This window comes from Vicugna pacos, chromosome 3 (assembly GCF_048564905.1).
Source record: "Vicugna pacos chromosome 3, VicPac4, whole genome shotgun sequence".
Lineage (NCBI taxonomy): Eukaryota > Metazoa > Chordata > Mammalia > Artiodactyla > Camelidae > Vicugna > Vicugna pacos.
The window spans coordinates 1,458,307-1,481,955 of NC_132989.1; the positions used below are offsets into that span (position 1 = coordinate 1,458,307).

General features: G+C 37.1%; 1 protein-coding gene across 3 annotated transcripts in view; it reads left to right on the forward strand.

The window, feature by feature from the left end:
* Positions 1-798: 798 nt before the first annotated feature.
* The window catches only part of LOC140690666 (ankyrin repeat domain-containing protein 26-like), a 28,451-nt gene continuing 5,600 nt past the window's right edge, over positions 799-23,649 (forward strand). For 2 of the 3 annotated variants that reach the window (XR_012065937.1, XM_072952564.1), the window contains exons 1-12: positions 799-936; positions 3,021-3,173; positions 3,814-3,865; positions 4,243-4,312; positions 7,304-7,376; positions 10,961-11,034; positions 11,525-11,666; positions 13,808-14,018; positions 15,208-15,391; positions 17,819-18,193; positions 19,633-19,785; positions 23,140-23,505. Coding sequence is in view for 2 of the 3 variants with exons in the window: in XM_072952564.1 (XP_072808665.1) it covers positions 3,107-3,173; positions 3,814-3,865; positions 4,243-4,312; positions 7,304-7,376; positions 10,961-11,034; positions 11,525-11,666; positions 13,808-14,018; positions 15,208-15,391; positions 17,819-18,193; positions 19,633-19,785; positions 23,140-23,505 (1,767 nt within the window). In the remaining variant the exon portion in view is untranslated. The remainder of the gene's footprint in view (positions 937-3,020; positions 3,174-3,813; positions 3,866-4,242; positions 4,313-7,303; positions 7,377-10,960; positions 11,035-11,524; positions 11,667-13,807; positions 14,019-15,207; positions 15,392-17,818; positions 18,194-19,632; positions 19,786-23,139; positions 23,506-23,649) is intronic. The other variant, XM_072952570.1, reaches the window with a different exon arrangement.

Here is a 23,649-nt window from a genome sequence, read left to right on the forward strand (position 1 = left end):
AATTTTAAAAGAAGAAAAGGAAAAAGAAACTGGTCCTGCAGTCAGGTCGTGCCTGACCTCTGCTCCCGGGATGCCCATGCTGATCCAGTTTCCGCGGTCTTCGTGGCCATCGACACGTAAACTTCAGCGTGACGGCTTGTTTAGTTCTCATACATATGCTTGTATGAGGTCATATATGTATAAATGAGTTTAGCTGCAAGTGATATACTAGCTGAGGTGTCCTGAATTATAAACCACGAAGAACAGCTAATCACCATAATTTGTAACATTTTCTGAAAACTGCCACATTTAAATGTTACACCTATAAAAAAAACACACATTGGGTTTTATTTGGGATTCTCAAATAGTTCCAGCATTAAAGTTCAAGAACAAATTATTCCACCCTTCCACTATTTCTCTGAGCATCTGAGGGATACATTATCTCATTAAATCTTCATAATACTCTTATGAGTATTAATAACTAACTGCCTAACAAGACAGTAAGATCCCAGTTTTATAAAGGAAGAGTTTGAGCTGAAGAGAAGCACCTTTTCCAGGAACAAATAGCTGTTGGTTATAGAGCTGGGACTTCTGAGTTCGAGACACTTTCCATGTGTCAGGCTCGCTCTAGTTAACTTACTGAGCTGTACCGCCCTCAGTTCATGACTACTTCACCTTACTTTTTTTCTTTTTTAATTATACATCCTAAATTTAAAAGTGTAGATCGTACAAATTTGAAGTTTATGGGACAGTTGAAGTTTTGATATTACCTCTGATATTGTCTGAAATAATCTTAAGAATTTAATATACTTGGTAATTGTTTTTCATATTAGTATTCAAGTAGTAATATTTATCCCATTTTTTTTACACATAGCCTCTACCAGCTGATTATTGACTACAGAGATGGAAATATACCAGCTACTCCCCCTCAAAGTAGCGACCTAGGACAGAGTTCTGGTAATAAGTTACTCTTGTTGGGCCTACCATAGATAAAGAAAGTAAGATTGAGGAACTTTTGATAATGAAAGAGCAGTGAAAAAAGCCAGTGTGTAAATTTCATGTGTTTTTATTTTTTTCATTAATTTTTTCTTAATGGTCTAGTATTCAGAATTATTTAAGAAGTTAATTGTAGGTAATTTAAAATCTGAGACAATATTGTCTGAAAAGAAATTCATTTATTTAATCATGGCTCCTGAAATCCCATATTATATCTTTGTGTAAATAAGAAAAACAGGGTTTTAACTTTGTTGTACATTTCCTCTAACATTGTAACAAGCTGGCCTTGTTACAGAACTGGATCTTTTGATTTTTACAGCAAATGGATTACATCGGGTAAATGAATGCTAGTTATTGCATAGTGATTAGTCTCACTAAAAAGTGATTGTCTTTAAAACTGGGAGCTCAGCAATACCTTCCTGGTGCTGTAAACAAATGGCCAACAATTAGAACTGCACAGCTGGGCCAGTGTGCAGCATACTAATAAGAGATTGTTTTTTAAAGATACCTAGTGATAGTGCAGAAGTAAGGAAAGCAGTGCCTTGTTGAGAAGCACGGGTTACTTTTCGCATCATTACACCAACAAGGTCTCTTTCTTACCTATTGCATTCCCCAGAAGTGCAAACAGAATGAGATAGTTTGCCTTCCTGAGAGTCAGATGTTTTCTTCTTTTGGGGGGATACTTGTCATGAAACTATGTTTTGTTGGAACAAGATTTTCTATTGCCATTAGTTAAAGGATTGTCATAATAAATACTCAAATAGCACAACTCAGGACTCAACAAATTGTAAGAAAAGCAAAGAAGTGCTTCACATAAAAAAAAAAAAAAAGAAGAAGAAGGCTGTGTTGCCTAGATGTGACCCCTAGGGTGCTGTTCGGTCTGAACTGTATGAGGGCACATTTAACTTGGTAGACCTGCATCAAGCAAAGAACTTCTGTTGCAGGAAATACAAAGCTGGAATAGACAGAGTTTTGGTCTTCAAGGTGCTCAAAACACAACAGAGTTCTCCCTGGTTAATGTCTGTATCTTTTTAAACAGGATTTTCAAAGAAAACATTCTTATCTGTTAATTCATCCACTTAACAGACGACTCTCAAGTGTCGTTTAGGTACTGAGCACCACTGTGATGTTGCAGAATGCAAACAGGTCACAAGCACAGCTCCTGGCCTCCGGGAGCTTGCTACTGTCGTCACCATTTCTATGATTTGCTTTACTCTATTCTGTGCTTCCTGTGTCCCAGAGCCCACTAGGACTTTGTAGCTGTCTTTATATGTATTTTTATTGGTATTTAATATGTGCCAAATACTTTAAGTCCATGGTGAGGAAAGAAGTTTTTTAAAAGTGGGTAGGATGTCAGGTAAGCCATGCAGAGCGAGTAGAAGTTTGCCAGGGAAGGAGGCAGAAGGGCAGTGTTTGGTGGGCGGAACATCTTTGAAGCTTACATTTGGCAGAAAGGACAGTGGTGCAGAGGCTAAGATGTGCCAGTGAACTTTGCAGGATCTATGAGTTTCATTTTGTTGGTGCAGAAAGGATGCTGTAGGAATGGTTGAGAACGAGGTGACTACCTAGCTCAGGCACGCTTCTGAAAGCCTTTCTGGTACTATAGAAAGGAGGAGGTCTGCTGTAGACCTTGGGAGATGTGTCAGAATGCTTTTAGCTGCAAATAATAATAGGAGGCCTAAGTAACAGTGGCTACAGCAACAGGAGTCAGGATTGGTTAGAAGGTTCGGTGATGTCATCAGGATCCCAGACGCTGTCCCTCCTTCAGCTGTGAGGCTGCTGGTGTTTGATGTCGCCTTTCCTGGTCTGCTGATTAGCAGCAGCTCCAAGCATCATTTTCTCACCTGACATTATCCGCAGGCGAGGAGGGCTGCTTCTCTCTGCATGTTTCCTGTTAACGAGGAAGAAAACAGAGACGCTTCCGATAGACTTCCCCTCGCATCTTACTGGCTGGGCTACATCGCATGCTCATGCCTAAACCAGCCACAGGGGAAGGAGATGTAGTTACTGTGATGACCGCAGAATAATCATTTCTCTTTTTGCAGCTAAGAAGAGTTTACCTTCTTCGCATACTGGGGCAGAAAACATCCAAGAAAAGTCGCAATTGTCTGGCAAGGATGAAAAAGAAGAAATGGTTGTCAAGTTGGGAACCAGCAATGGCAGCCGCATGGATCCACTGAAGAATGTTGAGCAGAAGAGTAAGAAGATTCGATTTGAGTCTTAGGGTTCCCTGGTTATGACATAAAGCAGTGATGCACAAGCTTTTTCTATAAAGGGCACAAGCTTTTTCTATAAAGGGCCAGAGAGTCAATATTTTAGACCATGTGGTGTCTGTCACATCTACTCATGTCTGCCAGTGCAGTGTGAAGGCAGCCCTAGACCGTATGTGAGCGAATAGGGATGACCGTGCCCAGATAACACGAGGCTGACAAAGCCGAATGGCAGGGTGGGTTAGTCCCATGGGTGTCGTCCAGAAACACCACTCTGTGTGAGCTTGACGTTGTCAGTTTATGATACTGATTCTACTAATGATTGTCATTCTTTTGTGAGTCTCGTAAAGTTTGGTTGGGATTTTGTTCCTTGTAAACAGCAGTTCACTTCAAGATACCAAATTTGGTTAAACACCCTTTTTTTTTTTTTTTGGTAAATATAAAGGAGCGGAAGTGGTTTTTATGCATTAATTACCTACCAGGAGTATACTCAGTATTCACTCAAGTGTGTAGTCTCCAGGTGTGGTCCCAAAGGAATGCTTGTTAATGGAACATTGGTCTTATACTTTCAAAATTATGTATTTTTCTATTGCTGATACGAAGTCTATTTTACTTTTTTCTTTAATAGCGGATTTAGTGGTTGAGGTTTCACCGAGTCATGAAGATACCTCTGTCATCAGGTAGGATTTTATGGATTTTTAAAAATTACATGTTGACTGAGGGATCACAGAGAAAAGAAACAAGGCTTGTTGAGTGTCCTGCTCTGGGTTAGATACCATGTTATGTACTTGGCATTTGTTACCTCGAACAGTCACAACAGCTTTGCAGAGTAGCTGTGCTGTTACAGCTTACTGTTAGTTAACTAGGCAACTGTAGCTTAAGGAGGTTGACTAGTTGACCCATGATTCCATGGTTAGCATAGTAGTTGACCTGTGACTTGACCATCAGGCAGCCTGGCTCCCAAATCTGCTTTCTTATCCCTCAACATAGACTTTTATGACTTGTTTGTTTAAAGAAATGAACTCACTCATTTTTGATGTGTATTTTTGCTCCAAAGAGTTTCACCCAAATATGATACTGATGATTCAAGGCCTACATCAGATGATGACTTAGATCTTGCTCCCAAGGTAAAGTGTTCTCTTGTGAAATTAATTTTTCTGCTCTGAATTTAGTTTTGTGTAGTATTTACTCTTAAAATTTAGCAGTGGTCTGCCTATCATTGTTTTATGTTTGTGTTAGAAAGTTGGTCAGAATAAACCATTTTATAAAAATATGGCAGGTTGATTTTTTTCTTTTTCTTTTTCTTTTTTTTTCCTTTGGTAAATACTGAAGATAAGGCTGAAGCAAAATGGACTAGAAGATATATAGTGACAGGAAAACTGTACTGTGAAAGGTTTCCCACAATAGAGGAAGTGTGAAGCTTGGCCAAGGATAAGGGTTCTTTGACTTTTAAACCACACTGATGGCACTTGTATAACACTCATGCCTCAGTGACATCTTTAGTGCACACAGCTACTTACTGTGATAATCATGGACTCTTCCTGGGGCCTTTCAGTTCCAAAACTGCATAGCATGTGTCTTTTTTTTTCCCCTTGGACACTTTTTATTTTGGTATCAGAGAGTTGTGAGGAAAGAGATTTTTGTCTTGTTTGTTTGTTTGTTTGTTTGTTTTACTTTATTTCTATCTCTGGTTCTGCATTAAGACTAAAATAATAGTTGAAATTATAGAAATTTAGAAATTAAAATTCTGTTTCTCAAAATCCATAATATAGATTCCTCTGTGTTTTCTAAATTATCCCATTAAGAGTATATTCAAAACTCTTCATCTAATTGAAGAATACATGTTTTCCCTGAAATAACAACCAGCTCTCAAAGTAGACTCTTAATAACAACCATATGCTAAAACCTACTTCAGAATTCTTTTGTATTATAATTTAAAAAAGTATGTCCAGTCCTCGTGTCCCATTCTAAAATTTCAAGTTTCAGATACTTTGTAGTATAGTTATTTACATACTCATTTTATAACCCCTGCATCAGTATACACCGCTAGAGATTAGGGAACCTAATTGTGCATTTCCTGGAGCACCTAGAATAAGGCCTTAAATGTAAGAAGCATTTTAGTATTTTCTGAATGTGAGTGCATGAGGAGACATGGACTTCTGCACCATGCTGCAGGTGATATAACACGCACACTCTATCATAATGAAATCTATTTGATGGTTACAGGTAATATAATACACGTACTATGTCATAATGAAGTCTATTTGAATTCTAAAAATACGACTTAAATTTCTATTCCCTTTGTTTAGGTTGTAAAAGTTCAGTTGTTATGACAGGAAATATGTCGTAAATGCCAAGGAAATAGATAAGAAGTATATGATGAATAGGAATAAGTTACAGGCTATTTTCCAGTATCTACCAATTGTGAACTTAGAATTTGAGATGAAAACTTTTTAATCTTCTTTTTAGCCCCCTCTCATGTTCCATTCAATCTATCTTTTCAAGCTATATGTTATCCTTAGAATCCTAATTACCTGTTCTTTCTCTAGGTGGAAAGTTGATGTGTTAGGAACTTTCTAAAATCTATTTTTCTCTCTCTCTAGTAATAATTCACAGTGCTCAGGTAGTGAGAGATGACCATGTTCAACTGAGTGACTTCTAGTGACAAAATTGAACTCTTACTTATAGTAGTATTCACAAACAAACGGTTGTAGAGTAATACAAGTCAGTATTATTGGGGATATACTCTGAACAAAGGCCTTTGTTTTATATATCATATATTTTGATATTTTTATAAAATTTGCTGAAGAATAATATATATACTTGCATATGTAATTTATATATTTTATATATAATAAAAAGGTAAAACAGAGGCTTTCATTCATAGTATATCCCTAACAATACTGATACATCACCGATCTATTATATATAAGTGCTGAAATATATGTACTTCTCCACATACCTTGTTATACTTACATTTTCCTTTTTTTCTTGCCTTAAGTTTGTACTTGACTAGTCATGTTAAAACATATATGGAGAGATGTTTTGACTTCACTTTCTCACTTTTACATTTGCCCAGCAAAATTTTTTCCTCATTTTAACCCAAACTTAGTAAAGTCATTCCGTGCCACATGTCATACCACTGCAGACTGCGCTTCTGTTAGTTTTCCAGACTCACCTAATGAAACTGGTGTATGTAGTGCAAAAACCAAGGCTTAGAAGTCATAGGGAATCGGCTTGGGTTCTGAAGTTACATTTTCTAAAAACTAAAGAAAATAATTCTTGGTCAGCCTGGGACCAGCTGTTTCTTTGTTACAAATGAATGTGTAAAACTGTTAGTGAGATTCAGAGAGAAACAGGTTGTACTAAAAAAACAAAAAAAACAAAAACAAAAAAAAAATGGTGTTTTTGTTTGTTTAACCACTTTGACCTTGAAAAGACAGTGCTTGTGACTTCAAAGTATTATTATATTTGGATTGTCAATTAGAGCTGCAAAGAACATTTCAGGAGAAGCAAAAGCATGGGGAATAGTAATAAGTATGTGGGGTTAAAATACCAGCAGTTTGGTTTAGTGATGTTTTACTGAGGACAGCCCATTTCGGGTAGGGAAAATAGCATGCACTGAATACCTTTATGGCGACCGGACTTGAAGGAAGCTAAGTGCAGGGTAGTGGTGACCTATTCCAAGGTGATAGCCGTGGAAAGAGGTAAGAGCCTGAACTCCTGGGTCCCGGCAGCTCCTGCCTGGTGGCACAGCACTGTACTTGAAGTCAGCAGACGTAGCATCCTGGCTCTGACCCACTGTGGGATCTTGGAAACACTTGTCTGACTTGTTTGAATGTCAGTGACCTTGTTCAAAAACATGGTACTGATACCTACCTCTCAGGTTATGTGTCATGAATAAAAATGTGGTAACAAATGTGAAAACACATTGTCAACTGTAAAGGGTGCTATAGAAATTTAAGACAGAATGATCACAGTGGCCACTAGTGACCTACTGAAATGTTGAGGACACTTTTTTAAAATCTGAAGGACAATAAAATGGGAAAGCTAGAGCGGGCATGGGGAGTTCTCATTTGGGGTACATTATTAATCGATTTGTTTCAAAAACCATTCAGCCTGCAGTTGGAGTGAAAGATTCTGTTCCTAAAAAAACAGGAGCAATGAAGAATTTACAAAGATTCAAACCAGGTAAGTTTTGCAATACAAATTTAACCATGAAATGAAGTACAGTCTTCTTATTCCTAATTCCTTTTATTTTTTCAAATTTAATTGAAAGGTGACACAAGTAAGGCAGATGTTATGATCGGTATCCATGTTTGAAAATATATATATTAGCATAAGAAATAGATTTTTTAAATGTCAGCTTTGACTCGGATGTTTCTATTGATGTTGGGAGACACCAAAGTGCTCAGTTTGGAGTCCCTGTACTTCTCAGGGATTCTGAGAGACTGATTATTAGGTTCTAAGATTTTTCCAGAGTTTTAAAATGCTTAATTGAATTCTGACCATTACGTGGGGTAAAGCTTCACTTGCTAATATGTCAGTCATATCTCACTTTAAATATTTCATCAAGCGCTATCAGATTGATGATACTTATTTCTGTATTTATTTATTAATGGAGGTCCTAGGGAATGAACCCAGAACCTTGTGCATGCTAAGCATGTGCTCTACCACTGAGCTATTTCCCTAGCCCAAAGATCTTAAGCCAACTGGATGTTTTGATTAGGAGAGTGTGTGTGTGTGGTGTCGTGTCATTGCTTATTAAAAATGATGGAAGTTACTGGTCCTGCCTTAGTATTTGGTAGACATGATCTTTTAAAACAATAATCCTAAAAGTTTTGGGGTTTAGGATATTTTTTATACTATGAAAAATTATTGAGAATTCTGAAGAACTTTTAAGTGGGTTGTATCTATTGATGTTTAGTATATTAGAAAATAAAACTGAAAGATTTAAAAAACAAGCACACAGAAACATTCCATTAGCCATTAGAGCTATGATGTTATCACATGTCATGTATCTGGAAACCTCCATAGCACACTTAACGGAGAATGAGAATGAAAATAGCGTTCAGTATTATTGTGAAATTAGTTTTGACCTCCTGGACTCCCTAGATGGAGGGAACTTGGGGCTTCAGGGCTTCTCAGATGGCACCTGAGAACTGCTGTTTTAAACAGAGCTCATGGATGTGAAATGATAAAGGGGCCCTTGTGATGAAACGGGCTTTAAAGTTCATTTCTACATTTCTTGCCTTTTTTTCTTTAACTTGTCTCTAAAAGTTTAAGTCTGACAACTTAATTCTTTTACGAAAAGGAAAACATTTTTATTACATATTTCCTGTCTCGTGGCACCTCGTACCCTTTGGATCTAGTTTGTACCTAGACTTACCCTGTTTTTATATGGAAAAAGTTAGTCACTCAAGGCTATCCTTTCTTTTGTACGTTTATGATGATTATCCAAGGCTTAAGGTAAGAATTCTGAAGATATTGGTATATTGAGGAAAGACTGTCTCATTGTAATGTAAGTAGTACCATTCAGTAAAAGTTTTCTTAAAGCCCGTGTCTCTAGGACACAATACTGCCATGCATATTTAAACGTCTGGTAAATGGCTGGTTAGACATACATTTTGTTAATGAAAAAATTCATATGTTGAAGAATCATAATTATTCATAAAGCTCTTACTGAATATAGACTGTTTTATAGAGAGTGATGAGTGAATCCAAATAAGTAATACTAGGAAATTAAAAGTAGAAAAAAGAGAGACAGTGGTCCCCTATGTGAACAGCAATGACATGTAAAGTACAACCAGCTGGGAAAGAGCAGTGTGTTTGAGGGGAGAGGAGGACGTGGGGCTGCTGCTCTGGGAAGAGAATTCGTACAAGTTAGTCAAGTTTGTTTTGTTATTCACATTCTAATAAGTGGAAACTTCAGACGGGATTCTACTAGTTTGAGCCTCAATAATGCGGCTGGTAAAAGAGCCAAGCATTTGAAAGTTGATAAATGTCCATTGGTATCACAATCAGTGACCACAAACCAGTCAACACCCACAGAACTGAGGCAGACGGCCCTAGTAGACAAAGACCGGATGAATATTAGAGCCGTGTCTCTGTCAGAAAATGCAGCGCTCTGTGGCCTGTGTGAGTCACAGCTGCCAGAGAACAGAAGCAGCAAAGAAGGTAATAAAGCAGCACAGAGAGCTAGCCATGGCCTACCTGTGCGTGGCTTCACCATACTCTGACTTTGCAGAAATCATTTTGTGGCAGGATCTCCTTTGTGTTTACTCCTTTTATGCAACCTACAACCGGACAATACCTTTTGGCATGAAATTTACATTCATCCTCTGACCAAAGCAACATATTAAATAGCAAAGGGAATTAGGAGAAAGTAAATTCGTTCAGACTAGTGTTTAGCACAGTCCTGAGAGCGGGTAGGAGAGTGATGTCTAGAGCTTTGTGACTAGTTGGGACACCTAGGTGGGCATCCAAAGATTCCCTTCTGAAAATACGGTTTCTTAGCTTTATTTTTATCTAGCTCTGAATTTATAAATGTTTGTTATAGCCATATTCAGTGTAACTGAAAAAGCACCTCTGCAACTAAATATCAAAATATTTCTAGTATATTCTCTGCCTTTCTGTATTTTAGAAGTGCCTTTCCCAGCGGTAGTGGCAGACATTGGGGATTTGCTACACAAGACCTCCTTCTTAACTGTGTCCACATCGCATATCAGCTTGTTTTATTATTTTTAATGGATTGTTAGGTTGAAAAGGATATTGGTTTTTAAGGAGTGCTTTATCACTTAAAAATAATATATGGACTATCAATTCTAATTCTTCTAGGATACCCAGTCTGTTGATTAACCACATCTAATATGTGTTCTACTGTATATACCAATTAATTTAGTGCCTTAATCAGTGATATAATCAGAGCTGTAATAATAAGTCATACAATGTTTTTTCTGCTCCTATAGTTTTATCTTTTCTTTCCTTACCTGTAGAATTACTGTCGTATTTACAAAAGATTCTCAGTTATCTCCTATAGTAGTGACTACAAGCTTTAAACTCAAAGTTTTTCTAATAAATACTGTTTATACAAAGATACTTTTAAGAGTTTGTCCTCGGCAGCAGAGGAGCAAAGAGGATAGACATGTAAAGAAATAGTTTGCAGTTCAGCTGGTGAAGACACACTAGAAAAATCTGTGAAGTACCAAGGTAACTCCAAGGAAAGAGATCCCTGTGTCTCTGCAGAAAGACAGCTGTAATCAAGGAGGACTTCACAGAGCAGGCTGAGTCTTCAAAGAGGAAAAGGAACTTGTCAGAACAATAGAGGGAAACATTTCAGATAAAGGAAAGATAAAAGCATAAAAAGTAGCAGTAATTTTGGAAACCATGAATAACATTGCTCTTGAAGCTTGGTATGTTGTTAAAGAGGTACTGTTAGGAGGTAGAGAATAGAGTCTATCGTGACTTTGTATATTTCTACTGTATTTTTAAATTTTGTTTTATTTCTCTTTGTTTTGTTCATGTCTGGTGAATCAATTTGTGAGTGAAACTTTGAGATGTTTGTATGCCTTTAATCTGGTAACATCTAGTATTTCCCAGTTTGCTGAAGTTTTAAATAATTAGAAGTATTTCTTAAAGAAGTAAATATCCAGCTAAAGATTAAGCTTAATTTAAACTATCAATTGATGAAATGTGTTTTATGTTTTTATAAAGATGATGCCTTTTATCTAGCTGTTCTAAGTAGTGAATTTTAACTAAGCATATTCTTTTTTCAGCAGACCTAGACTTAGAAAGGACATCTGAGGAAGAGGAAGAAAGACTTGATGGAAGTGAAAATAACTACTCACTGGTATGTAAAAATGTAAATTTAAATTTCTGGTTTAATACTGTTTTCTATGCTTTAATAACACAGTTCAAAAGAAATTGCCTTTCAAACTAGACTTTTAGAGTCAATAAATAATTATTTAATATTTAGTTTTTAATAGCATTTTATCTAGTTACAAAACTTAAAGTATTGTTAGGATCTATAATCATTTATAGTTAAACTTTATCCTTGGAACTGAGGCAAAAAAACCTTCCTGAATAATGTTTTCCTGTAGTAAAAAAAAATTATAAAAGATAGAGTGGAAAAACAGAAAATCCTTCTTTGTTGTAGAAACATTTACTTAAAAATCATTTAGAAACACTATAGATGAAGTTAGCCTTTTGACAGAAATCAGTTCTTTCGAGAAGTGTCTGTTTTTGCTCTCATAAAAAGATGGATATCTATCACCTCTGTACACTGAGCATATTTTATAACTATGTTGGAGACACTGTGAAATAGCATTATTTACTTGTAGGTCAAAGAGCAGATGAATTCTGTGGATTTCCTCGATGACTTAACTCTGTCACCGGGGAGAGCTTCCGAGGATTCCGAGTCGCTTTTCCATAATTTTAAGGACACCCTGAGGCCAATCAAACGACTTGGCCCGGAGAGTGAAGGTAGGCCCCCCGTGTGACTGCACAGCCTGTTCAAGCGTCTCGCGGTGACGCGTGCACACCCAGCGCTGCCCGGGGAGCGCGGCTGCGTCACAGGCCGCGGCGTCTCAGAGGCCTGCTCTGTGTTGAAGCAGAGGCAGACGTGTGCGCTGCCAGCCAGGGGCTGTGGCCGCCCCTCTCCCTGTGCTTTCTGTTGACTCTGCTGCCCCTACGCCTTCACCCGAGGTCAGGTCATCACTGCTTCCCTCCTAGAACGCTGAAATCACCTCAGGACTTTCTTCGCCCCCGCTCCGCCTCCTGGGACCTTGGTCGACACCGCAACCGGGATTACTAGACAGTTTTTAAAATTCAGGTCTTTGTTACCTCCTTGCCTAAAATCCAGCTCCTGCTTCTCGTAGCTCCATGGTTAAAGGCCACAGTGCTCTGGCTTCATCTTGTTTCCTTTTATTACCCCTTTTTCCACATGAATTTTAGAATCAGCTTTTCAATGTAAAAAAAAAAAAGTCTGCTAGTGTCCTGGAAATGAGATGTAGATTATGTTGAATCTGTAGATTAATTTGGGGAGAATTGACTTCTTAACTATATGGAATTTTTAACCCCGAACAAAGTTTATTTCTCCGTTTGCATAGGTCTTCCTTGATTTTCTCAATAATATTTTAGAGTTTTTAGTGTCTGGGTCTTTCCGTCTTCTATGAGTTTACCTGTATTTCTTATTTTTCAGTGAGGTTATAAGTTGTATATTTTTATTTATTTGTTTTAAAATAATGTATTTTAAATTTTAGTTTCTGATGATAGAAATGCAGTTGATTTCTGTATGCTGACCCTGTGCCCTCCAACCTGGCTGAACCCATTTGTTAGTTCTAGTAGCCTTTTTATGGATTCTCTCAGATTTTCTACATAACCAGAGGTGGTCAAGCTTTTTCTTCTTTAAACTACTGTGTTACTAAGGGTAGTTCACATTTAAGACTTGCAGCCAATAAATACATTCTCTGTCACAGCTAATCAGCTCTGTCACTGTTGCAACAAGAGTAGCCATGGACAATACACAAGTTAATGGACGTGGCTGTAATGGACGTGGTAAAAGTTTATTGACCAAAGCAAGCAACCCGGCCCACAGGTTGGAGTTAGCTGACTCGCACCATGCAATATTTCCCGCTGATTAGCAGACACTTTTACCTCTTCATTTCCCATCCAGATGCCTTTTGGTTCTTTATTTTGCCTGATCGCACTGGCTCCAGTACAGTGCTGATTAGAAGAAGTAAGAGAAGCCACTCCAGTCCGGTTCCTCATCTTCTGGGAAAAGCATTCCGTTTTTCACCATTGCATATGGTGTCAGCTGTAGGCTTAGCACAGATCTTTGACATAGTGAAGACATTCCCTTGGTTCCTAGTTTGCTGGAAGTTTTTATCAGGAATAGATGTTGAAGTTTGGCAAGTGACTCTTTATCCACTGACATGATCATATGGTTTCTTGTTTAGTTTGTTAATATGATGAATAGCATTGATTTTTAAGTGTTAAAACAGCCCTGCATTCTTGGGATACACCCGACTTGGTCACGATGAATTATCCTGTATTGTTGGATTTAATTCGCTAATTTTTTTTTAGAAGTTTTACCTCCATTTTCATGACATTAGTTTTCTTTCTTGTAATATCTTTGTCTGGTTTTGGATTCAGGGTGATGTCAGCTTTACAGAATGAGGACATATTTCTTCATCTTCATTTTTTGAGGAGAATTTGTGTAGAATTGGTATTAAATTTTCCTAAAATATTTGGTAGAATTCTCCAGTGTAACCATTGGGACTGGAATTTTCTTTGTCGTAAGGTCTTTAAATAGGACTTTTGGTTTTTAAGATATAGGGCTTTTTAGCTTATTTGTTCTTTCTTAATTGAGCTTTTGTAATTTCTCTCCTTCAAGGAATTTTACCCACTTTATCTGAGTTGTCAAATTTATTTGCATAATGTTCATAATACTACTTTGTCATTCTTTTAATATCTGCAGAGCTTAGAAGAATGTCTTCCACTTTATAGATGCTCAATATCCATTTGTTCAATGTATGGATGAATGAATGTGAAAATGCACAGTCCTTTATACACAAAAATTATTCATATATTTTGTTTCTATTTTTGTTTTCTTCCTAATGCAGATTCTGATCGGTTATTGAAAATTCAGGATCCAGTTGATTCATTCAGATCAATAGAACTTAAAGAATCTGACTGTGCAGTACTTAAAGGAAAACTTAAAGAAATGGAAGATAAGGTGAACTGGCTACACACAGAGCTGCTGAAAACAAGAGAAGAAAAATCACAATTAAAACTTCAAAATATGGAGTGGGAACGAGAGCTCTGCCGCATGAGGTACTGAATTTCTTGGTTTTAAAGAAATATTTGAACTCTTTATATTTACTTTAATACTGTAGGTATGTAGGAGAAGTCTTATAATTGCTAACTTACCTTTTGGGATTTTACAGGGGAGAAAATTTCATTAATATTGTGGAATATGAGACTCTTGGAAATAACACAGCAATATATATATATATAGATAGATATATCTATATATATATTTATCTCCTCATTCTATATTTCTTTAAAAAAAATCTTTGATCCTTATCTCTCAATTGTCCTCCAGAAAGTTTATATTACTTTACATTTCCACTTGCAGAATTATGAAATGACCATTTTTCTCAAGGCAGAAACTTTAAAAAAAATTCATGCAGTTTGATTCTTAACATATGAATGGATGGACAAAAAAGTAAAGTGGAAAGTGATTACTGGTTAGTTTATTCAGCATCGCTCTCATACAGAGATAAGATTAGTTCAAAGGTCTATGCTGAAAGCATGGATTACTCTTTATTTTTTAATTACTTACTATGGATCCTGCCTTGTACCAAAAGGGATTTAAAAATGATTTACTAAATAAATAATATTCAACAAGGTAAGTTCAAAGTGTTGCAAAAGAAGAAACATAGTGTAGGGCATCAGGGAGTAGACTCCCCAGCCTCGCCTTGGATTATGCTAATTAGCGGGTCTGTCTTCTGGAAAAGATGCCTGTGGATGTTACCTTCCACTGGAGATCATGTAGGAGTCCCTGTGATACTCCAGGAAGTTGAAATTTTATCCCTCATGAACTTATAAACTTGTTTCTAAATAGCAACTTCTCTTTTAACTAGTAACTAAATTCTCTGTCCCAATGAAGGAGTCATTTATGACTATGTGGGGAAAAAAGGGTAATTTTCAATTCAAACCTTACTGAGTAATTGCAAAATTTCTTTCCTACACTATTGACCAGAGTTACTCTTGTCTGAAACCCAGTAGCATTTTGTCTTTTCATTGCTACTTTTCAAACGTGTGTGTTTGTGTGTGTGTATCTATCTTTATGAAGAGGTTGAAGTGAGGAATTTAAAATGTGAGACTTAGAAATGAAAAACAAATTGAGAACATAGAAATTCCATTAGGGTAATAAATCAGCATGTGAAGAACAAGATCATAAAATGAACTTTTTATTTTCTAACAAAATAAATTTTAAGGTAAGCATATTTCACTGCAGATTCACATTAGAACAAGAAACAAAGAAGAAGAAAAATTCTTACACATTATACGGAAAATCTAAGGACGATTTAAAAAGAAAAGAGAAAGAATACAATGAGCAAGATTACCTAAAACAACAACTTGAAAGTACTGCCCGAGCACAAGAATGCAAACTGAAGAGCGTAAGGAATAAACCAAATCAGGTAAATTAGTCATAATGTGAAAGTTTTGTACCTCTAACACTGTTTCATCAATATTATTTACAATATTCTTTTGAATTGATCTATATTTTCATTTAAAACAAATGAAAGTTATCTCAACCTAAATATGAACTATGACATTTAGAGCTTAATTTACTAATTTCTTGGTGTTCTTGGCATCTAATAGATGCTCTGTGCCTTTTCTGAATGAAGGAATGGAAGTTAAATTGAGCTTAATCATTAACATAAGGATTGACGGTTTTGGCCCATTCAACAAAGTAACAAGTCTAATTCAAATCCATGTGTTAATTTTGGCTCTTTGAAGTTAAAATCCAGGCTAAATCACCTTGAGACTATGATGGAACTGGTTAAATACTTTATAAAGAAATTTTCTGTCACTGGGATTTCAAATTTGTAGATACTGACAGGCATATGCAGAATAGATAAACAAGATTATACTGTACAGCACAGGGAAATATCTGCAAGATCTTGTGGTAGCTCACAACAAGAAAATGTCACAATGAATATATATATGTTCATGTACAACTGAAAAATTGTGCTCTACACTGGAATTTGACACAACATTGTAAAATGACTATAACTCAATTTAAAAAGTGCTAAAAAAGTTTTTCTTTCATGATACTACATCCCTTGTGTTTTTGCTCTGTGATACATTTAGCTGTCACGTATATTAGAATTTGAGTTATTTATGTGCATTAAAGGTCCCTGTGCTTAAAAAGGCTACTTCTTATTAACAGGTTTAAAAATTTTTTTTAAAGATTCCCCTCCTAAGCTTTTTTTGACTTTTTTTCATGGTATAAAACCCAAACCCAAATGTAATATGTCTTCAGGTTTTAGAAGAGCGAAATGATGCTCAGAGACAACTTTCTCGAGAGCAGAATGCCCAACTAATACAAGATGAAATCCTGGTCCATAGTCTTTCCCAACAAAAGGAGGCAGAAAAGGCTAATAAGAAAATGAATGCTGAGATATTTTCTTTAGTCATCTTCAAACATGTGTGTGTGTGAATTTGTATACTTACATAGTTTAAAAACCAATACTGTAGGTACAGAAAGTATACAGGGTTTTAAAAGCCTGTATATGTAAATATATTTTCTGGAGGTTTCACTTCCGGTCTATTGGATAAAGCAATATTTTGAATTCAAATCCACTTGCCAGCAACAGTGATGTAGTGACATTCACAACGGCCTCATCCAAGGAGAGGCTGTTAATATTGTCCATAGGAATTGATGAACTTTCCTTTATCTCAAAACTGTTGCTACTAACGGCAGGCATTCTAGTTTCTGGCAGTGATCTCACTCCTTTGATGGACTAATGGAGAGGTTACTTTATCATTTCCACTGATGGTAAGGAGGAAAAAGTATAGCCAGTTCAGAAACCGTAGTTTGGGTGTCATTCTCCTACGTGTGATCAAAAGTAACGCTCTGCTCCATGTGGTATCTGATTTCAGTACAAGGAGCTTTCGAGTATAGTGAAAGATATGCCATAATCTATACTTAGTGATAATTTATTGATCAGTATTTTATTTTTAATTAAATAGTTCACTGTATTTCCCTGCTATTTCACATCCATTACTGTTATAAACATCATGAAGAAGAAATAAAAATTATTGCAGAAGCAAATAGTCTCCTGATTTTCTAAGAAGAGCTCTATAAATTTGACCTTCTTTACCTTTAGTGTATTCACCATTAGGGAAATAGAAGGCTTCTCTTGTGTTTATGTATTTATCCTAGAGAAGTAGCTTTGGTTTGGTGTAAGAGTCAGAGAGTCAGAAGTCCTGGGGGAAACCCTGCAGCTTGCTTGTGTTTTTAACCCTTTATTCCAGAATTGTCACAGCTAAATGAGTTAACTGATGTTTGTAGACGTGCTTAGTACAGTGCTTAGATTTATCATTTATCCATACATGTAATTCTTATAACTTGCTCTAAAAATGTTAGAAAGGGAGAATATTTATGGAATATTCTCAGGAAAGAATTTTTTAGGAAATCTAACCTGTCCCAATTTATACAGAGCTAAGGCTCTTGCTTTGGCGGTAGCTGTAAAGGTTAGATGTCAGATATAATTTTTAAGTAGTCAGATTTATTCATTTTTTATTTTAAGCCTTTTGGGTTTGTTGTATTTCAGAGAAAGAAAGGCCTTCCCGATTCTGAGCTTCTTAAACATCCTTTTGTGGTTTCTTTTTTACTTTCATGGATTCACTGTCTTTAATTAAATTTTTGAACTTTGGGGGATTTCTGGTAAAAGTTTGAGATTTGTATCCACCTTAAGTTTTTCCAGTTGGATACCCAGTTACTGCAAACTTTTTGTTGTATAAACTTAGAGATTAGTCTTCCACTTCAAAGGAAATTATGATATGTCAGTTTATTGCGTACAGTTCAAAGAGTAAGAGATGAGGGGTTTCACTTACAGGACACAATGGATTTTGAGCTGTCTGACCGAGGCCAAGCCCAGCATTCAAACAAGGAAACTGAACACTTGTCTCAGAGCAAACAAGGGGACGTCATCAAATACATTGCAAAGCAGGCACTCTTGAAGGAGACAATATGTAAACTGCAAAGTGAAAACACGTTGCTTCGACAGCAACTAGAAGTGGCTCAAAATAAAGCCAGAAGTGAAAAGACAATATTTAATACCCCAGAGCCATTTCTGGATCACATGGGAAAACTTGAAGCCATGAGCAGACGAGTTCTGATGCTGGAGGAAGGAAACATGGAGTTAATTAAAGAATGCAGACATTTAAAGGACAGACTGTGTCAGTATGAAACGGACAGAGCAGAAATGGAAGTAAGTACCCAGAAAGGGAACTAATTTTCAGACTTCCTCAAAGAAAATTCAAAGTAGTATCTGATGGAAGCTGAACGTTGAAACTAGTTGAACATAAAAAATGTGCGGGCTATAAATATATACACTGTAAAGCAGCGTAAAGGCATTTCTTGTAGGCAGCAAACAAAAATTAGACCTGAGAGGTGCTTTACTTTGAGTCAAGATGCCGTGCCACCTGAAATTCTAAGAGATTAAGCTATAAGCTGTTGACAGATACAGGCAGGTCTTAGTAATTTATACTGCCTAAATCATTTTAATCTTTCTGTCACCACATTTTAGTATCGTGAAGCAGATAAATGAAATGCTCAGACCTAAAATGAGTATTTTGAAATTAAGATTCAGTTGTGTGAACAAAAAATGTAAACAAAAAAAAAAAAGAGAGAGAGAAAGAGAGAAAAGATTCAATTGTGTGGATTACCTTGACAGTTAATGTGTAAATGCTGTATCTTGCAGTACTTTTCCTTCAGTAGCTTTGCATACATTTTTAGTTGATATAACTTTATTTTTATTCATGTCAATTGCAATTAAATTTAGAAATACTTCCATCTCAAATCATGTATTGTTATGACCTCTCCACTCCTTAAAGGCATCTACTTTTCATTCAGTCATAATTTGGGACAAATGTAAATTTTAGCAAAACTGTGTTTGACTTAGTCTCCCCTGTTCTATTTGTAATTTACTTTGAACATTTTTTCAAATAATGTGCTCACAGTTCTCATTGCAAGGCTCAGTTACTGTCATTTGGATCTAAGTTTGTCCAGTACAGAGGAACTGGGGCGCTCTGTGATGTTCGAGTTTGGCACTGGGGTCCCATTTTCAGACTGAGGAGGAGCAGCCAGAGTCCTGAGTGGCAGGAAGGGAGTCAGTGGGAGGGGTGGGGGGAGCTGTGGGAGCTGCAGTCCAGGAGGCAGGGGATGCCAGGTTGTCTCGGGTCCCCAAAGGCCATTGGAATATCCTCGTTTTTATTGTGAGATGGGAGTCTGTTGGAAGGGTTTAAACACCAGATTGAATATGTGAAGAACTCTGAACTTAAGCCTCTAATGAGAAAGAGGGAGAATGTTCCACAGTGTGGAACTTACCACCACTCAGCCCACCCGCACACCCCTTTCTGTCAGAGACTTCAGTGGGGGTGAAGCTCGGCCGCTTCCTGGGAGGGGCAGGGAGGGGCTGGTGGGGCTGCATCTATTGTCTAAGTTAACTTACTGTCGGTAAGGCAGGAGGGCCACGCCTTCTGTGTGTTTAATGAAATTCAGTAAGCAGGAATGTGTGCCTATGAGGAAAAGAAGGTGAACTGATGTCTGTGGGGATAGTTCTCAAAGCCCATTTGTTGGAGTTATATATTATTAATGTAACTTAATGATAAGGTGACAGAAAATTCAGTAACAGAGTTATCTTTTTAGGCCTGTATGAGACAGCTTCAGCAAGAACTGGCTGACATCCGAAAGAAAGTGTCCATGTTGGAAGCATCCCTGGAGGTGACAGCACATCATCAAACTAACTCAGAAAATAAGAGACAGGATGGAGAGAGGAAGCCACATCAAGCTGCAAACCCAGTATGTATGAAATTCAGCACTTCGGCCATGAACGTGCAGCCCAGAGTGTTGCAGGACACTAGCTTTTCGGGGACAGCTTTCTTTTGCGTCTTCATTATAATTTACTTTTATTATCTTTATAATGCACTTGTTTCTTAAATGTTGACTTTCATTCTGCCATTCTTTATTTTTTTCTTATATTTACCCTTAGAGAAGTTGAGAATTATACCTCTTTCCTCACAGAAGTTCACTTTTTTATCCTATTAAACAGTATGTTTTAGTGATCTCTCACCACAATGAGGCAAGCTAGATAAAATCAGAGGATAATGTTTCATGGAATGTTCCAGAAAATTGTCATGTCTCATCTTCACTTTTGTGAATGGATATAGAATCTGTGTGTATTTATTTCATGGATTTCAGAATACCTTGTGCAGAAAGGTCATTATACAAACCAGTTGAAGTTAGACATTGCCTTCATTTTCTATTCATTTTAGACATGTTGTCAAAGCATGGAGAAGTTCAGATCACATCTGTACACCCAAAATAGAGAATTAAGAAAATTGTCTAGATCCTGCCTTTGGATTTTTTTTTTTAACTTTGTTGAGATATAATTCACATATTATAGGGGGATTGCATAACTCAAGTAGTAGAGTGCATGCTTAGCATACACAAGGTCCTGGGTTCGATCCCCTGTACCTCCTCTAAAAATAAATAAGTAAAACTTAATTACTTCCCTCCACCAAAAAAGAAAAATATTCACGTATCATATAATTCGCCCATTTAGGATACATAGTTACTATCTCCTAGTATATTCAGAGATGTGCAGCTGTCTCCACAATCAATTTTAGAACATTCCCATCAGCCCAAAAAGAAAGCCTGCATCCCTTGGCCATCACCCCCCCCCCAGCACCACAGCCCCCCCACCCCCCGGCAACCACCAGTCTGACTTCTGTCCCTATAGATGTGCCTGTTCTGGGTGTTTCCCAGGAATGGAATCACATGCTGTGCGGTCCTTCATGATTAGCTTTTTTCATTTGACAAAATGTCTTCAAGGTTCATCCATGTTACAGCACTTGTCAATATTTCCATTTCTGTTTATTGTCGAACAGTACTCGGCTGTGGGGCTAAACCATTTATCCATCCATCAGTTGATGGACCTTTGGGTTGCCTCTGCTTTTTGGCTATTGCTAATAATGCTGCTGTGAACATTTCTGTCCAAGTTTTGGTGTAAACATGTTTCCATTTCTTTGGGGAATAGACTTAAGAATGGAAATGCTGTCATATGGGTCATATGGTAATTCTGTTTAACCTTTTGAGGACCTGCCATACTGTTTTCCAGAGTGGCTACACCATCTAACATTTTTATCCAAAGTGTATAATTCTTCCAACTTCTATGCATTCCTGTCACCACTGGTCATCAGCTCTCCTGGTAGGTGTGAACTGGCATCTCATTGTGGCTTTGATTTGCATTTTTCTGATGACTAAGAATGTTGGGGATCTTTTCATGTGCTTATCTATTTGTGTATCTTCTTTGAAGACCTGTCTGTTTAGGTTTTTGCCCATTTTCAAATTGGGTTATCTTTTTATGATTGAATTGTCAGAGTCCTTTCTGTATGCTGGGTGCAAGCCTTTGATCAGATGTAGGATTTTCAAGTATTTCCTCCTGTTCAGGAGCTTGCCTTCTTACCTTCTTGATGGTGTCTTTTGAAGAGTAGAAGTTTTTAATATTGATGGAGTTCAGTTAATCTATTTCTGTCTTTTACTGTCCTAAGAAACAAGTGCCAGATCCAGTCATGAAGACACACGCCTGTGTTTTCTTCTGAGAATTTTGTAGTTTTAGCTCTTTCATTTTGAGTTAATTTTATATATATTGTCCGATGTAGAGGTCGAATTTTGTTCTTTGGCATGTGGATATCCAGTTGTCCCTGTACCATTTGTTAAAAAGACTATTATTGTCTCATTCAGTTATTTGACACTCGTATTGAAAGTCAATTGACCGTAAATGTGAGGGTTTCTTTCAGATTTTCAGTGGTGATGCATTGATCTATGTCTGTCCCATGCTAGTACCAATTCAGATGTTATGAGAACTCTTTCCGAGTCTTCTTGCATATTACCAGTTGTTTTACATAATAATAAAAAGTCAGTGTCATGGAATGTCTGTAACTCCACTTCTGTGGAGATCTGCTGCATCCTGAAGGGGCCTGTGGCCAGCTTATGCCTTGCTGACTCTGTGACATGACAGAAAGTAGGCTTGCAAAGGTAAAGCCCATTCCTTCCCCCCATTCAGACCTTTAGTTTCTCACCCTGTGCCTCCCACTTCACTCCAGTTTCCATCAAATCATGGTCACGGGATATGCTGACTCAGTCTGCAATACACTTCATTATGTTGCATTCATTATAATTCATAGACTCATCCATAGATTTCACTACCTAGAGGCAAAAGATTAAGCCTGGAGAAGATTAATTCAACCTTCCTCTTTGGAAGCCTCTCTAATCCGTCATCTTGCGGTTCACGATGAAGTCCTCTTTCGGCTTGGTTCCTGTGTGTAACATTGGTGCCGATCTTGTTCTTGGTGTAGATCCTGCAGTCTCAGCTCCCTGTGTCTGCCTCCTTTTACTTAAAAGGAGAGATGCCTAGCTGCATTCTATAGCTTAATGCATAATTAATGAAATAAATATTTCATCCCATCCAAGGGAAATTTTCCAAGAGTACAGCTGTTAAAAATTAGATAATATTCAATCAGTGTATCAGAAACAGATAACAGATTAGTAATTTGAATTTCAAAAGTTCAAAGCCACTACACTAGGAGATGGATTTCTCCTTAACTCTGTGAATCATTCATTGCTCCTTGGAATGCAATTCAAACTAGCATAAGATATTTGTAGTTCAGAGAAAGGCTTATGGCATTAGAATCCATATTTGTAAGATGTATTAATTGCAGTCTTTTTTCAAAGTCTTGTTTTGGGAGGCATTTATTAATTCAGCCCTAAGTAACTCAATATGACCTCCCTAAAACTTTAAAAATCATGAAGAGTTAAGACTTGGGGAAGGAAGGGGTAAGAGACTTTCTACTAAGAGGTGCCTTGTAGTCATTTTATGTAGGAAAGACATGAAACAATTACAGAAAAATAAGAGTGTAAAACCAAGTGCAAATGTATAACAAAGATGATGACAGTAAACAGTGTATTTTTGTGACTCTTGGTGGTTTGAACTTTTTTTCTTGATTTTCTGAGTAATTTGAGTTTCTCCATTCCACAAGGTAGATATACCATTTTATTGTAACTGAATTTATTTCAACCTTTGATGCTGGGTTAGAGTTAGGCTGTTCTCAGTCTGCTAACCTCTTACCAAAGAATTTTATCTTTTTCATGCAGAATGCTGATCTTCCAGCAAAAGAGGGATCTGCATCTTCAGTACTTCTCCATCTGAGTGCAGAAACTCAGCTTCTTCTAAAGGAGATATTATCTGTGAAACAGACGCAAAAGAAATGTGAAGCACTAGAGGAGGAGAAGAAGAAGTTGGAGGAAGAAGCAGTAAACCTCAGACGTCACCTCGAAGTGAATACAGTGGATCACAGTCAAATGGAGCAGGACAAACGGGAGACTGAAGAACAAACAAGACGGGATGTAGTAAAAACACTGAAAAAACTCAGGCGACCTGTGCAGTACAGACAGGAAACCGAGGTGCAAACAGGACAGGATGTGGCAGAAAAACTGAAAGGAATCAGCCAGTGTTTACAGGTGAAGCATTGATCTGTAACGTGCTCTAACTCACTTCGCTGAGAATTACAGTTCGGTTGTGTACATTTTATGTGTTTCCTCTACTTCCCATATAGCAGTTTGTTTTGTAGATTTCTGGAAGGAAGGCCGCATTTGATAGTCCCT